The 17733-nt window shown below is 39.5% G+C and overlaps 1 protein-coding gene across 1 annotated transcript in view; it reads right to left on the bottom strand.

Annotated features, from left to right (window-relative positions):
• The window catches only part of CALCOCO1 (calcium binding and coiled-coil domain 1), a 36815-nt gene extending 19286 nt beyond the window's left edge, over positions 1-17529 (bottom strand). The window contains exons 1-8 of the mRNA XM_063428446.1: positions 17440-17529; positions 14130-14301; positions 13908-14010; positions 11528-11718; positions 10431-10589; positions 7392-7540; positions 6297-6387; positions 2981-3235 (exon numbers count right to left, since the gene is read on the bottom strand). Of these exons, the coding sequence (XP_063284516.1) occupies positions 2981-3235; positions 6297-6387; positions 7392-7540; positions 10431-10589; positions 11528-11718; positions 13908-14010; positions 14130-14282 (1101 nt within the window). The 5' untranslated portion in view covers positions 14283-14301; positions 17440-17529. The remainder of the gene's footprint in view (positions 1-2980; positions 3236-6296; positions 6388-7391; positions 7541-10430; positions 10590-11527; positions 11719-13907; positions 14011-14129; positions 14302-17439) is intronic.
• Between the last annotated feature and the right edge of the window lie 204 nt (positions 17530-17733).

Here is a 17733-nt window from a genome sequence, read left to right as displayed (position 1 = left end):
TTATTAGGGCCCCCACCTACCGCTCAGGGGTGGGGGCCAGGGGGGGAGGACAGTAGGTCCCCCCCTTATTGTTTTATTAGGGCCCCCACCCACCGTGCAGGGGTGGGGGCCAGGGGGGGGAGGACAGTAGGTCCCCCCCCCTTATTGTTTTATTAGGGCCCCCACCCACCGCTCAGGGGTGGGGGCCAGGGGGGGAGGACAGTAGGTCCCCCCCCTTATTGTTTTATTAGGGCCCCCACCCACCGCGCAGGGGTGGGGGCCGTGGGGGAGGACAATAGGTCCCCCCCTTATTGTTTTATTAGGTCCCCCACCCACCGCTCAGGGGTGGGGGCCGGGGGGGAGGACAGTAGGTCCCCCCCCCTTATTGTTTTATTAGGGCCCCCACCCACCGCGCAGGGGTGGGGGTCAGGGGGGGAGGACAATAGGTCCCCCCCCTACCGCGCAGGGGTGGGGGCCGGAGGGGAGGACAGGCTGCTCACTGCTTACTAGACATGCCCCTACTCGCGGTATAGCGAGTAGGGGCATATTATTTACTAATACTAAGTAATCTTTACTTAGTATTAGTAAAGTTGGCTGATATACCAATTTAGGTCTTTCAGCCTTTTAGTAGATAGCTCCCTGATACCGTGGGAATTAGGGAGTTATCTACTAAGCGGCTGCAAGATGCAGCCGCGGCAATGAATAGGATCGGAGTTTCATTCATTAGAATGAAATTCCGATACGATCAAAGTACCGAATTGCATCCTAACACCAATGGAGAAACTCTTCTCATTCTGTTAGGATGCAATTCGGCAGTTTTGCCGGCGTTCTGTCTAAGTGACAGGACGTTCGGCAATACTGACAGGAAGCATTGTGGGAACAGGGAGGAAAGCTAGGGATCATGGGAAAATTGCTCTGACCAGCGGAAATGAAGCACACTTTACTCCTCCGCTGGTCTGAGCTGGTCAAGCGGAGAAATCCTCCATAAGACAAAGAGTCCCTACTTTGTCTTATGATTTTAAAGAAAACTAAAGAAGAATGGAAGAAAAGAAGAACAGATCCTGAGAGAGGGGGAGAAGAGGAAGAGATTGAGGAAAGGTAAGTTCGGCATGACAGTGCCGCTTTAAATTTACAAAGTTCTACATCAACCATTTCAGTTCTCCCAAAATGAATAGGAAATATTCTATATTATCTCTCTGGAAAAAATCACGACTGGTCTCCTCAACACACCTTTGTTTAAAAAATTAAAAACACTATGAATCTATGTTTATTATCTTGGAGTAAAAACTGAGCTCTTTTATATATCCAAGCCCCATCCTGTAGCCTCAGTGATAATGCTAAAACTGTACACACTCATTATCAAGTCAGAATCTGTCCAACCGTCCAGACAATGATTGTCTGAGAGTGCTGTAGGCAGTGTTCACAGTCCATTATTATTGTTATTATTATTTTATTATTTATATAGCGCCATCACAGTCCGTAGCGCTGTACATTGGTTGGACTAACAGACATGTAATTTTAACCAGACAATTGGACATACAGGAACAGAGAGGTGGAGGGCCCTGCTCAATGAGCTTACATTCGATCGTTGCTGTCCAAGACTGGATGGATCTGCACTGATAATGTGGAAAGGAAATTTTCGCAATCAGTGCTGCAGGAATATACACATTAGATTTCTAGAGTTAAAGGACAACTATCGTCACCCAGACCACTTAAGCTCAATGGAGTGGTCTGGGTGCCAGGTCCCCAAGGTTTTAACCCTTCAGATGTAAACATAGCAGTTTCTGAGAAACTGCTATGTTTACATTGCAGGGTTAATCCAGCCTTTAGTGGCTGTCTTCCTGACAGCCACTTGAGGCGCTTCTGCAACGCTGGATGCGAAAATCGCATTCAGCGTGCAGAACATCCATAGGAAAGTATTGAGAAATTCTTTCCTATGGACTGTTTGAATGCGCACATGGCTCTTGCCGCGCATGCGCATTCTGCTCCACTCAGGAGCTGACGACGGTGGGGGAGGAGAGGTCACCAGCGCCGAGGGAGCCTGGTGCTGGATTAAAGTAAGTAATTGAAGGGGTTTTAACCCCTTCAGCGCCAAGGGACGGGGGCCTTGAGGGTAGGGGGGACCTAAAGATTATATAGTGTCAGGAAAACGAGTTTGTTTTCCTGACACTATAGTGATCCTTTAAATTTTAGCTTTTATGTTGTGGCTGTTGCAATGGATGTGCAAGCATCTACTTGTTTTAGTCTCCTTTCCATACAGTTAACCTATATATCTGGCATTTATTTTTGCCAGATGGGCCGGGATGAGCATGCCGCCATTCTCTTGGTACTCTGCGTAACGTCTGTTTCTATGTAGACATGAAAGAGACCCATCTGACTTTCATGGAATTTAATGTATAGCTGCATTGCGTATGTGCGATTGGCTCATATTAATTCCTGTGAGTGAACTGCTGCTCATGTGTGTGAGTTTGTCATAATGTGCACATGTGCAGTGCCTACACAGTATAATTAAAAGGGAGATCAGGAATTAGCACATACACTATTTGAATGTTGTTTATGAACAAAATTCATATTTTAGTTACCATAATGTGTAACGATTACAATTTTTTTTTGTTAAGTACATCCAGGTACATGTCATCACAAGGAGAGAGGTTTATTATTCAGAAGCATATTCAAAACTCTTTTAAATCATTAATATCATTAAACAGTACCAATTGATTTTTGTTGCAGAATGACTGTACAAAGACCTCTGGGGGCTGGGGGCTCACAGTACGAAAGCTTAAAGGGATTACCTATAAAATGTACCTATACATGTAACATGTAACAGGTGCTGGTTATTTTGCATGTTCGGTTGGTGTGCAATCCGACTGCTCTAATGTTTGTACGGTTCAGTTGGACATTTAAAGGTACTTAAAGTGACCCGTATGGTTCAGGAAGCTGTGGCAAGAAGCTCACATGATTGTGTGTAACAGGTGCATTATTTGTACTAATAACTATGTACCTCCAGGCTGTGGTTGAGGGTGGTCTTCTCCTGCCACCACTGCCCCAGTCCCTCCTTGTACCTCAAGCTCAGATCAGACACTTTGATTGCAAGGTCCGCAGTTTCAAGGCGGCTTTTATGCAGGTCTGAGATGGTGCGATCTCGAACGGAAGATGCTGTAGCCAATTCTTCACTCAACAGCATCACTTTTTGCTGGTTGGAAGAGAGCACGTCCATTGTGCTGCGGAGCTTCTCTTGCAGGGTGCCTACCTGCAACTACACAACCAAGAGAACCCACAGTGATGCAGTTACACGTGAATAAGATTTTGCTTGAATTAATACCTAAAACAGAAATTAACTAAAGTGATCCAACTCATCCAAGGATATAAAATCCGAGGAGCACAACAAAAATCCTCTAGGTATTCAAATATATATAGAACGGATTAAAAACACATTTTATTGTAGAACATAATCTTCAAAAAATAATTAAACCTAAATAAATCCCATCACATCTAAATAATAGAGGAAAACTTAAGAGTCCTGTAGTCTTGATGAGGATACGGTTTAACAGGTATATTGTGGTTGCTAGGTAGTGAGTAGTTATACAGTCTAATAAATAATTGGCTCCAAACCACAAGCACTATGTCTCCTATAAATAAACAGCAGTATCCTCACTTGGTAGGTGACAATCTGCATGCAAACAAAGTTTGCACGAAATCTATAGATGCACTGAGTAAACATAGAGATTGTAATCCAGTGTTAAGTGAAGAGCACCAAACAATTCAGATAAATGACTGAATGTAGAAAAAATATATTTGTACCTTCACTTAGTGTATAACTTCAAAGTTCTATAGGTAATAGACACATGTAAGCCGCCTATAGGTATACTGTAGTTAATACAGAGAGCCAATTAAAGTGCTATGTAGTGAACAATCAGTAGTCCAATTTTTTTTCCAAATTTAGTCATTTATCTGAATTGTTTGGTGCTCTTCACTTAACACTGGATTACAATCTCTATGTTTACTCAGTGCATCTATAGATTTCGTGCAAACTTTGTTTGCATGCAGATTGCCACCTACCAAGTGAGGATACTGCTGTTTATTTATAGGAGACATAGTGCTTGTGATTTGGAGCCAATTATTCATTAGACTGTATAACTACTCACTACCTATCAACCACAATATACCTGTTAACCCATATCCCCATCAAGACTACAGGACTCTTTAGTTATCCTCTATTATTTAGATGTGATGGGATTTATTTAGGTTTAATTATTATTTTTTTAAAGCTTATGTTCTACAATAAAATGTGTTTTTAATCCGTTCTATATATATTTGCATACCCAGAGGACTTTTGTTGTGTTCCTCGGATTTTATATCCTTGGATCACTTTAGTTAATTCCTGTTTTGTGTCAAGTTTAAAGGTCATCCCCCGTTTAAAAGTTCTCTGGACACACTACAGGTCCCCATTTATAGGAACTCTGTTTTTTCTTTTTTTCATTGAATTAATTGCTTTTTTGTCTAAAAATACAGTACGCATGTTGCCGGTATGAACTGAAAACATTCAGGGTTTGGGTTTTATTTTTTTTAAATTGCATTTTAAGGATCTCTGGCAAGCAGGCTCTGCATTCCTGTTCTTAATATGTTCCAAATGGGATGGTTGCACTTAAAAATTATGTAGGGCTTGGTTTTTATGAGCAGTATGAATTCATAGTTAGAAAATAGACACAATAGTGATAATACCAATAGACAGAATGATAAAATAGACACACAGACTAAAGGATAGAACATTTTCAGCTGCTTTTTTGTGTATTTAAAAAATTATTTTATATCAAGGGTTCTAAAATAAAGCTGTCAGGTAACACAAAATATATTCTCAAATTAAAGCCATAAAGTTTAATCTATAAATTGTGTTAGCAGAATTCCTAGCAACTGTATACGTATAAAATAAAGAAATAAATAAATCAATTATCAGCACATAGGGTTACACCAACAGCATACCATATATACCAAACATTGATAGACTGTTAAGTGGCAGGAGAATAAAAATTCCAGGCAGTGCTCTCACTTCCTTTCACTGCAGCTACGGCGCATGTGATAGCTGGGTGGGAGGCCTGCTTATATTATCCAGCCATTTAAAGAACTGGGAACCACATTCTACTTCCTAAATCACTATTTCTGTATTGATTGCAGTATTCAGAGTGAATTAAGATATTTATCTGAATGTACCTACTGGTCAGACACTACACCTGGAATGCCAAATGAACACTTCATCAAGCTCCAAGACAAATAACTTTGCAGTACCTTTATTTCTTCATTTTAACAGTACACAAATTGGAGATCAAGTCTGTCCCACCATTGTCACACACACTTTATCTGACATGCTTGGAATTATAGACAAACAGCTGATGGATCAGCGCTTGGTGGCCAACTAGAAGATGTAATCGGAGTAGGCAGCAACCTAAAAGACTGAGGTTCCCTCACAAACCGTCAAAAGGAAATAGTATACAGTAAAACAATAATTAGGTCGCGCCACAGGAAAATAGATAAAATAATATAACACTGATGATGTAATAAATTATAGAATACAGATGATGTAAAAAAATATTATTATACTTACATTAAGAGGCCAAAACGGAAATATATTACAGTCCAGACTGTAATATGAGTATAAAAAGAGAGAGTCTAACTTGTTTAAGGTGCTTGAATGAGGAGTGAGTCTGTATTTGTGGGAGTCTTGAGGTAGTTTAAAATTCTTGGCCCGGTTTAAGCATGCAAATGAAAAAACTCAAATAGTGTACAGTAGTTTATCACAGGTATGCAAAAGAGGACTTCAAAAACAAGTACCTACTCACCTATTTGAGAGCTAGTACAAGCTCAGGTGTAACTAGCATTCAGTGGCGTTGATCCCCCACTGGTAAGATATAGGTGAGTAGGAATACTACTTGTTTTTAAAGTCCTCTTTTGCCCCAACACTATACCATACATTTATATGCATTTTTATAAAGAGAGCACTATTTCTGTTTTGTTTCTCTTTCCTTGCCGGAGTAACCTCCATCCAAAGAAAGCTATCAACCACCACCACCTATATCCTTCCAGTGGGGGATCAACGCCACTAAATGCTAGTTACACCTGAGCTTGTTTCCCCTGTCCTTTTGGGAGTTTGTCCCGAAAGATCCAAGTCAGCTTGGAAGTATGTGAGAGGCTATCTGACTGCACTATATGTGGGATTAGTTTGCGATAATTATGAAACCATCACTTTATCTACAGTTGTACATGTTTTACATTAAATCCCAAAGCAATTACTTCCTGTCATTGGAAAAATGTTTGGTACAGACCTGGCAGTGTTCCTTCTCTGAGGTTGCATCTCCTAGATGTAGCTTTAATTTTCCATTTTCTTCCTCTATGGAACATTTCTGCACCTTCAAACTTTAAAATGACAGAAAGAGCAGAGTGATAACATATATTATTTATGAGTAAAGCCACAAAAGAACAAAGATTTTTTTATGGTCCTCAACCATTTAACATTTGTCAAAATACGTAAGTGTTTTCTCACACATGATAAGATGGCCTTAGTGATCACATTATTTAGGTCAAACTTACACAGTGACCCATTTGTGGCAGAAGTACATGAATTAGAATGCATAGAAACATAGTGGATGCATTGGACCACCCCTCCATACAGTTAGAACTAGAACAATTGTCTTCTGACTTGTTTATGTCATAGTAATGCCAGGTCTGAAAACATGCTGATCTAAGCGCACTACTTACATTACAATGTTAGGACATGATCTACCTGCTTGCCTTTTGATTAAATCCAAGTGTGACACCATTAAAGGAACACTATAGTCACCTAAATTACTTTAGCTAAATAAAGCAGTTTTAGTGTATAGATCATTCCCCTGCAATTTCACTGCTCAATTTACTGTCATTTAGGAGTTAAATTACGTTGTTTCTGTTTATGCAGCCCTAGCCACACCTCCCCTGGCTATGATTGACAGAGCCTGCATGAAAAAAAAAACTGGTTTCACTTTCAAACAGATGTAATTTACCTTAAATAATTGTATCTCAATCTCTAAATTGAACTTTAATCACATACAGGAGGCTCTTGCAGGGTCTAGCAAGCTATTAACATAGCAGGGGGATAAGTAAATCTTAATTAAACAGAACTTGCAATAAAGAAAGCCTAAATATGGCTCTCTTTACAGGAAGTGTTTATGGAAGGCTGTGCAAGTCACATGCAGGGAGGTGTGACTAGGGTTCATAAACAAAGGGATTTACCTCCTAAATGGCAGAGGATTGAGCAGTGAGGCTGCAGGGGCATGTTCTATACACCAAAACTGCTTCATTAAGCTAAAGTTGTTCAGGTTACTATAGTGTCCGTTTAAAAAAAAAAAAAAAAAACTAAAGCAGTGAAGTACTAAGATTTTTACTTGTGAATCTCTTTGTCTTTGTCCAGCACAATCTTCTTCATATCCTCAATGTCATTCAGCAACTGCTCGATCCGACCACGGTGTTCATTCTCTCGGGAGCTAAGTATCTCATATTCCTTCTTCACTAACTCATCTTTCAATGAAGCATACTACAGGACCACACAATACAGAAATTATTTGTTAATTTTTGAATTTTAGTTCCACAGTAGAAAACAAAACAATGATGAAGAAATATACTTGAAGAGAAAATATGCAGGAGAAGTCCTAGTATATAATAAAGGTTAGGAATTATCTAAACTATAGATAATTCAAAAGTAAACAAATCCGACTGATAAAGGGCTAAACAGATAGTTTAGTCCAGTCATTTCTTTAAATATGAAAATCTTAAAAAGGATTATGTGGGGTAATAAAATTTCATCTAGTGATAAGTTCCTGGTTTTGTGTAAAGGACAAATATAATGACAAATATAATGACTGACACTAGAACAAATAATGAACAAATAATGAACAAATAAATTGAGCTAGTTAGCGTCATTGATTCTAAAGGCTACAAAAACAAAAAAAATCAATGTAATGGTATGTTGAAAAACAATGCAATAATTATTCTCATTATTATGTGACTATCATAGAGGTGCCAGGCTTTCTTCAAACCAAACTACATCTCCAGTTATCAATAATGGGAAGAATGGAAACTGCAGGTATAATCAGTGGCCTTTATAATAGATTTTTTTATTTTAAAAACTGAGGGGGGATATGTCTCCTTTTCTATATTCTTTATTAACAACAGTGTTTATTGAGTTAATTAAATTACATTATATAAGTTTTCCAGACAGCCCCTTTCACATAAAATGATTATCAATTTTGCATTCTGTCATACTTAAAAGGGCTGGTTATATGGTGAACACTCCCTCCTGATTGCTGTTGTAATGGAGATGTTGTACCCAACCTAAAGGAAATCCTCACCGGCAGTGTGAAAGGATAGAACTCGGGACTCCATCTTCAATGTGCCCACAAACCAACTACCGTATATACTCGAGTATAAGCCGACCCGAATATAAGCCGAGGCCCCTAATTTTACCCCAAAAAAATGGGAAAACTTATTGACTCGAGTATAAGACTAGGGTGAGAAATGCAGCAGCTACTGGTAAATTTCTAAATAAAATTAGATCCTAAAAAAAATAAATTAATTGAATATTTATTTACAGTGTGTGTATAATGAATGCAGTGTGTGTGTATGAATGCAGTGTGAGTGAATGAATGCAGTGTGAGTGTATGAATGCAGCGTGAGTGTATGAATGCAGCGTGTGTATGAGTGCAGCGTGTGGATATGAGTGCAGCGTGTGTATGAATGCAGTGTGTGTGTATGAGTGCAGTGTGTGTGTATGAGTGCAGTGTGTGTGTATGAATGCAGTGTGTGTGTATGAGTGCAGTGTGTGTGTATGAGTGCAGTGTGTGTATGAATGCAGTGAGTGTATGAATGCAGCGTGAGTGTATGAATGCAGTGAGTGTATGAATGCAGCGTGAGTGTATGAATGCAGCGTGGGTATGAGTGCAGCGTGTGGGTATGAGTGCAGCGTGTGTATGAATGCAGTGTGTGTGTATGAGTGCAGTGTGTGTATGAATGCAGTGTGAGTGTATGAATGCAGCGTGAGTGTATGAATGCAGTGAGTGTATGAATGCAGCGTGAGTGTATGAATGCAGTGTGAGTGTATGAATGCAGTGTGAGTGTATGAATGCAGTGTGTGTATGAGTGCAGTGTGTGTGTATGAATGCAGTGTGTGTGTATGAATGCAGTGTGTTTGTGTGTGTGTGTGTATGAGTGGTGTGTGTGTGTGTGTGTGTTGCAGAGCCTTGGTGGGGGATGGGGATTTTTTTTTTATTATTATTTTAATTTTTTTTATTATTATTTATTATTATTTTAATTTTTTTAATTTAATTATTATTATTTTTGTAATATTATTTATTATTTACTTTTTTTTATTTTTTATTATTACTAATTATTTTTTTTTTCGTCCCCCCTCCCTGCTTGATACATGGCAGGGAGGGGGGCTCCTTCCCTGGTGGTCCAGTGGGATTGGCAGTTCAGTGGGGGGAGAGGGGGGCTGGCAGAGCTGTATTTACCTCTCCTGCAGCTCCTGTCAGCTCTCTCCTCCTCCGCGCCGTCCGTTCTGCTCTTCTGTCAGCTCACAGTGTAAGTCTCGCGAGAGCCGCGGCTCTCGCGAGACTTACACTGGGAGCTGACCGAGGTGCTGAACGGACGGCGCGGAGGAGGAGAGAGCTGACAGGAGCTGCAGGAGAGGTAAGTAACGCTCTCTGCAGCCCCCACAGCCCCTGTCTGTATTATGGCAATGCAAATTGCCATAATACAGACTATGACTCGAGTATAAGCCGAGTTGGGGTTTTTTAGCACAAAAAATGTGCTAAAAAACTCGGCTTATACTCGAGTATATACGGTACTAATGTATTTAACCATTCAAGGAGGAGATCCTGGAGCTCCATGCTAACAGGATGTCTGAAAAAAGATGTACCTGGTCTGCCAGACATCAACCAACTATATTTACTTTTTTGCTGTGCCCACTAGTTTTCATTAGCGCTACGGAATCTGTTGGCGCTATATAAATGGCAATAATATTATATAATAATAATAATAATTAGCTGGCATATTCATTTATATAATGAGGTAAGGGATAGTCTAGAATTCTTCAAGAAATTATTCCTGAATTATACAGCTTCAGTTTTTGAGTAAATTTGGTCGATGCAGGAAAAATACATACACTAAGCTACTGAAACCGCCAACAAATGCTTGATTCTGCCTACATCAAATGGACATATTTGCATTTCTAATGAAGGCTGATGGGGTATAGGTTAAAATAATTATGTGAATAAAATCAACACTATGCATTTGCTAGCAGTATATATAAATGGAATTGTATTCTCTAGGGAAGAGATGCCATGACATTTATGTATGACCAGTACCATTTAAACACCAGGAAAGTTTTGTTTGTACTTAAATAGTATGTTGTGGAGATGTATCCATACCATCAGTTTTTGAGAAAGAAGATTGGACTTCTCATCAGCAGCCTTCAGAGCTGCCTCAAGATTATCGATTTTTTTCTGCAGGGTGTTCACTTCCTCCTCTAATTCAAGTCGGACCCTCATCAGAGCATTCCGTTCCTGCTGGGACTCTTCCAGCTGACGCTGAATAGAAAAATAAACATGGATTTCAAAGGATGCAACAAGTTACATTGTTGCAAACGCAGCATTTGTAAGAACAATTTATGGAAATGGTGACAGAAATATGTAAGCATATGAACAATGAATTTCACAATTATTTCTGGGTATAACTGCTGTATTTGAGTTTGCTAAAATGAATTAATCACAATTAATCGCTGCCGTCCTTGGAGTATAACGAACAAACATAGGTTATCTTGCTTTTTTACCAGGTGCAGCCATTACTATATTCCTTAGTACAGTGAATTGGCCGTAGCGTACAAACTGCGTGTTACAAGCACACAGCTATAAAGTAAAAAAGTCCATTATAGACTATCTATCCTCCATAAAAAGAAAGGTCTTCTTGGGATAGGTATCAAAAATGAATCACTAAACAATGCCGCATGATAATAATAAAATTTATTAAAAGGGAAACTATAGGCATTGGTACAGAAATGAGGGACAGTGCCAGGGGACTCCAGGTACTCCTTTCAATACTAAACCATTTTACGAGCATTTTTTCCCCCTGGCTGGTGAAGCCTATAGATACATAAAAATATAAAGTACCTAGTTTTAAGTTTTCAGCACCTTAGAAAACTGCTGCCGGGCATGAAAAATATTTTATGGGATGCCAGAAACCACTGAAACACCTCTGATGATGGTGACAACCACCAAAGATGCGAACATGAAGGGGCAGCAGACACAAGGTCAGTATTAACATGATTTGCAAATTGTAAGCTGGCAAAGACAACTTTGAAGGGACTATTGTGGTTGTGCAAACCCTTCAAATGATGTCTGAGTAACATCGGCACAGAGAGGAATTCTCTGTCTGGCCTTGCTAGATTATCTTTTTTTTAATTCTTCTGGCAAACATCAGAAAAAGATTTGACACATTTGTTAACAAAGTCCCTTCCATAACACAATACCTGCAGTAACGTGGCTTTTGGGACTACCAGAAGCATGTCCATGGATGTTTCCTCATCCTCCAATGTAACCAAGTCTTCCAAGGGCCCTGGGTCACCGAATACAAAGGGTTCACTACATCCTCTCACAATACCATATCGATCCACATATCGAAAATGGTACTGCTGCTGCCCAGGCCGTGGTAAGTAATAAGCTATTAAAGTAACAAACATTAGAACATAAGAACTCTACATATATACTAACAAGATAATTGTCTTCTCAGTTTACTGTAGATGTTAAAGGGTTACTCCAAGGACAATGACCACTTCAATCATTTGTAGTGCTCAGGGTGCCTGGAGTCTGTATGTTCAGCGTTTCAGTATAACACGCTGCACATGTGGAGTTTAACCCCTTTGCTGCAGGAGGTATAATGCTCATTGGAGCGTCATTAGTCAGCACGGAGCAGAAAATGAATGGTGAATGATGTTTTTAGCCAAAGAATGGCAACTGGATTGGCTAACAGCTTCTGTAAAAGCGAGTGTTAAGTCAGTCTTAAGTGACCTTTTAAGTTGAAAAGAGTTTGTATATGATGAGTCACAGGCTTTAAATTTCAAGCAGCTCCCATGAGTTTTTTGCTACTATACAACAGATGAAAAATAGATTTCTGTATTTATTTTTTTCATCCTTTTTTATTAATAAGATTTTTATAAATCAAATACAAAGTGCAAATTTAGCCCTTTCAAGTAAAAATTCCACCCTGGTAAGTATGCAGTGGCAAGCAACGTTTTATTTATTTTTTAATTTAAATTTATGTTTCTCACATAACAAAAATATAAATCACAGTAATGTAACACATTCTTAGAGACATCATGACAGACAAATATGCATACATGAAAACTTGTGATGTGAGAGATCTTTTTAAAAGAATAAAATAAACTTAAAGCCATAGGACTTAACACAATCATACAATAAAACACACAAGTGGTCTACGGCAAGAAATAAAAATGAATGCTAGATAATTACTCTCTATTAGCATTTGTATGAAAGCATGGGGCCTCTATAAAAAACTGGAGTGAACTCCTTAAGCATGGTAAGAACCCTAACCTATTCCTCTCTGAGAGGCCTGGGTGTACTTGGATAAGAAAAGGGAAACCACTGCCAAAGGCCCATGCTGTATAGTAAAGGGAAGCCAAGATCCAGTCCCCAAGTAGAAAAACAGGCTTGTACTCTATGCTAACCAGTCCAAGCCATGCTATTGCCTGGATCAGTCCCAATAGAAGCTGGAGATTTGAGTGAAGAGTAACTTTTAAGGCCTGCTAGTTGCATAGGACTCCTTAGACCAAGTTCCATATTTTGGTAAAAGGTACATGCCAAACATCATAACCATTATAGTGCAATGGTTATGTGGTTAGGGTACCATTTAGAATAGTTTGACTTCTTACTTGGAATCTGCCTGGCGCCAGTCGTTGCCTCTACTACAGCCGACAGAAAGCCTCCTGCTTCTGTTAGCTCTCATGAGCTAAACCATGGCCTAACACCTCCAGGCTTAGCTTGGACAGGGAGCTTCTGGAACTCTGTAAGTAGTGGAGGTAAGAAGTGGCACCCAACAGAACCCAAGTAAAAAGTCTAATCATTCTAAAAAGGTCTGACTACGTACACTGGGGGTAGGGGTGCAAGGGCACTCCTGAACCTTCAGACTTATTTTAAAAATAAGTAATTAGAGACAACTCTGTATAGAGACTTAGCACTGCGTGTTGTATGTAAAAATATTTCTATTAAAGAACATTGGGACTTGGGACTGTTTCATCCTGACATTTCAGTTTGATGCAGTCTAAGAAACCTTTTGTGCTTTTAATATCATCCCTATCCAGTAAAACCCAAATGTATCTTCAGTGTTCAGGGTAAACAAAGTCAAATTATTAAAGGTTTACTCCAACCAAAAAGGTGTTTTGATAAAACACTGTTTAGTAAGCTCCCGAAAATGAAAGCTAAAACGTACCTCCATTCCAGCATTGAGGTCAAGTTCTCCCAGCAGCCCAATCCTCTTCCACTGAAATCTCTCCCCCTCACTGCTAGGGGTGTGATGTCATGGAGGAAAGGCTGAGGGCAGGACTTGGGTGCACTGGGGAAGAGGGAGGGGGTCTGTGCCACATTTGTACGCCTGTTGCAAGCATGCTGTAAATGCTGACAACAGACATCCAGTATACACAGAATTGACATTAGCCAGCCCAAAACCTTTGCTCAGGGCTGTCTAAGGATGCCCCAATGACCCTGCTGGAGGTGGAGCTACGCAGCAAAGGGACTAAACGCGGCACATACACATTCCAAGCATCACAAGGACTTCAGATCACTATAGCTGTTATGGTGCTTGGAGGAATCCTTCAAATAATTTTAAGTCCTAACCTTGAAACTGGACACTGCATTGAAGGGAATTTCTTTCACCAGAGGTTTCAGGAGACGGTGTCCAAACAAAGGTATCGTAATCACGAATAGAAGCAGCTCCAACCTGTTATGGAAACATAACATGCAACATCTTCAAAAGGCACATTCCAATTTGAATTAATAAGTTGAATACTTTAAACTAAACCATCATCACTTGGTTTACAGAGCACACGCTTGACTCACTTTGAAGATGCCAATCCAGTCACTGGTGGAAGTTTTCATGCCGAGAGGAAGTGTATAGTGACATTCCACCTTGGTGTTAGGAACATAGCTGTGAGCTACATTCAGAAAGTTGACAGAAGACTCTTGTTGAAGGCTCTGGTTGGTAATCTCCATGTTTTACACGTGCATGTGTCTAGAGCAGAGCAAAGAAAAAATAACAGCGATATACATTGTTAGAAAATGAAGAAGCGTCACTCTATAAATGTTACAAAATACTTTCCATTTAGGGACCACCATAACCACTTTGGTTTATTGGTGTTTATGGTGCCAGGATCCTATACCTGTGAAACTAAAACCTGGCTCTCAGAACGCATAGCATGCTAACGCATATGTACTTGCATGTGATGCTCCGTGGAAGTGAGCATGTGAAAGTCCTAAGAAGAGCCTTGTTTCTGTAATGATGTTACATCTGCATGTAGCTCCAATCACCAGAGAGATACGGCCCGTTATTGGATTCGTGTTTGTTACTCAGGAGCAGTGTGTGCAAGTCCCTTTCACATCATGCTGACTTGCCAACTCATTTCTAAGAGTTCGCATGTGAGGTGTAAAGTGAATTTCCTGGCTTTGACTGACAGGCCTTTGATGTAGGGTTATAATCTCTGTTTTCAAGTCCTATTATATCAGTTTGACTAAATTGTCTAACAAAAGTCTGCATGAACAGGGTTTTTCCACTTGGCAAGTTTGGTCTCAATTTTGCTATTTGGTCCATACATTTAAGCAATCAAACCCTTACAAAATGTTTAGAAAAGAATTCATATTATATAAATTGTTTATTAATTTGGCCATGCCATCAAGTTATGCAAATTATGAACAATAATAACATATGATGCATTGTGTAAATGACGTTCCCAGAAACAGTATTGGTTTAGCATTGGGTATTTAAATGGTTTTTCACTAAAGTGAATTTGAGATTCACTTTGAATTCTCACTTCCATTAATAACCTGTTGGGCATGGATTTGATTCTGTCATTCTGTGAAATGATGCATGAACCTACCAAGTGGTGATTTTAGCTCTATGACATTATATGTACCGGAATAACATTGCTGACACCACTGCTAAAATGCAAAAGGCTATATACAAAGTTCTGACAAGTTAGGCCTTTCATGAGAGCCAGCATTAGAACTGTATATCTACAATAAATGTTGTTGCTAAATTGCATCTTACTGTCAACGAAAGTATAATTTGAAGGGTTTAGGCAATCTCCCTTTGCAAAAAATCCATCAGTATGGCTTCACATACAAATTGTTGTAGTCCTTTGTTGTCCATATAGCTAATATGGAAGTTCCACTCATAAGCTGAGAATTTTATCATGTTTTGGTCTCACCAAAATTATATTAAATGTTTTGTTTTTTTTTACAATCTTTATTCAACATTTGTTTTACGGAAAGTAGCTAGACAAAGGATCAATGTTTACAAAAATAACAATGCAAGACATAAATCATATCTTGATGTTGCAATCACTGTACCTAAGGATACATCTACGATTGTATAATACCCCCCCACCCCTCCCTCTTTTTGACAATTTCAGTTTTTCATTGAAAGTTTTTCAAAAGTATTACTACATACAGTCACAGCATACAGGTGGGAATCAGTTACAGAAGTAGGTCGATCCCCCCCACTGCGAGCATTACTACTCCCTTATTATGGTTCCCAATTTGAGTTTGCAAGAATAGGATCAGGTCTACAGGTATCATCTTACATGTTCAAGGGCGTTGTTTACGCTTGGCGTGTCACTTAGTTGTGTAACTGCCCTTGTGCACGGAACCTCCATGTATACTGCTAAAATCCTAGTCCCGTGCATGGGAACATCCTCCCTATTCATGTTCGCCAGTTTCCTGCCCCTTGACCGTCACCGTCTCTGCCAGTAGAGGACAATCCTCGAGCACTCCCAAAATTATATTTAATAGATAGGTATCTGTTACTAGAAAGACTTCAGCTCATGGCCCAGAACCAAAACCATGCTGGTGAAACCAAAGAGGTCAAAACTGTATATTTCGTAGTAGAATTTGGTACTTGATCCTTTTGGATCACAACCCATGCTCGGGTTTGGAAAATAGTGTTTAAAGCAGTGCTCCATAGCTTAGGGTTCCTGCAGAAATGTCAGATGGAGGCTAAAACATATTACCAGTCAGGAAGTATGGGCACATCGAACAGAGCATTTGGGGAGACTTGAGGGAATAAAATGTAATGGAACTACTGTATCCAAAGCACACTTTTCACAAGGTATGAGTTGATCTCAATGTGAAAACAACAAACATTGGGATGTATATTTAGAATCTCAATAAAGCACAACTGGTTTGTTAGTGCAGACTAATTTTATCAGTATTAATCACTAGCCATTGTAATGGGGTGAGGTAAAACCCTTAAATAACCAATATTTGGGCATCAATGCCACTTTCTGGGAAAAGATTCTTCTGTTACAATTATCCTAGGATTGGCATTAACATCTCGAATGTTTGGCATGTTTTCCTGTCTCATTTGCAAGCATTGCCCTAGTATCATTAAACCATATTATTGTAAATATTAGAATACAATTACTGTATCCAAGGCAAACGTTTCCCAAGTGTTATGACTTAATCTATATGGGACAACAGTAAGAGAGATTGTAATAATATCACACGTAGTGTTTACTGGTATTGTTTACTGTTATTTTATCCAAATATATTGCATTTATTTCCGTCCAAGAAAATGACTCAGAATTTGCAGGAATTTATTAAATGAATACTAATTGTAACAGTATCTCAGAATACACAATAGCTATGGAGATTCACAGGGTGAATGTTTTTTTTATTTTACATTATATAATCATATGGAGCATCTCAACAAAGTGTGAGACATTTGTATATGTAGATATATATTAAATACCTGCCATAAAAGTTACATTTTTATTACTAGTTTGACACTATGAGAAAAAAAAAAACCCAACTAATAATATTATATCCTGAGCTTTGGATGTTATATTTTAATCTTCCCTGTAGTTGCATAGGGCCGTGTGGGTTTAATTACACACTGTATATGCCCTGTTTTAGTCGGGTGCCCGGCTAGTTTTGGCAGAAAGCACTGGGTCCTCACATAAAGGGCAACAAGTAACCAGAATAGGCCCAGAGCTGAATAATACTAGCTGCGCAGTCTGTGCACAGTCAGAGCAGATTGAGCTGAACATTTCACTACAAAAAAAAAAACCTCATTGGATTCATGCACCCGCCCAATCTGCCCGGTTACCCCACCGGCTATACTAGAGTGAAACAATAAATACAAAAAACCTCTTACCCCCACACTTTGAAATCAGCTGTCCCAAAACAACAGCAGCCTGACGCAAAGCACGCTGGGACTCGCAGTTCCAAGAAACCAACAGCGAATGGGAAAGAACACCGAGAAAAACTACATTACCCAGGTCACCTGAGCGCAGGGCATCGGCGACGAGGACGAGGAAGCACTGTGGTTGCTACGGGCAACTGATGTGTTATTCGGTCACCGCGAGGAATTAGGGGAGTTGTAGTGCAGCGGTTTGGGCACCATGTTGTCCAAGACAATGAATGTCAAGATATATCCCACCCTGGGCTC

This window comes from Pelobates fuscus, chromosome 1 (assembly GCF_036172605.1).
Source record: "Pelobates fuscus isolate aPelFus1 chromosome 1, aPelFus1.pri, whole genome shotgun sequence".
Classification (NCBI taxonomy): Eukaryota; Metazoa; Chordata; class Amphibia; order Anura; family Pelobatidae; genus Pelobates; species Pelobates fuscus.
Note: the sequence above shows the minus strand (reverse complement) of the source record. Positions and strands in the feature narration are given on the sequence as shown.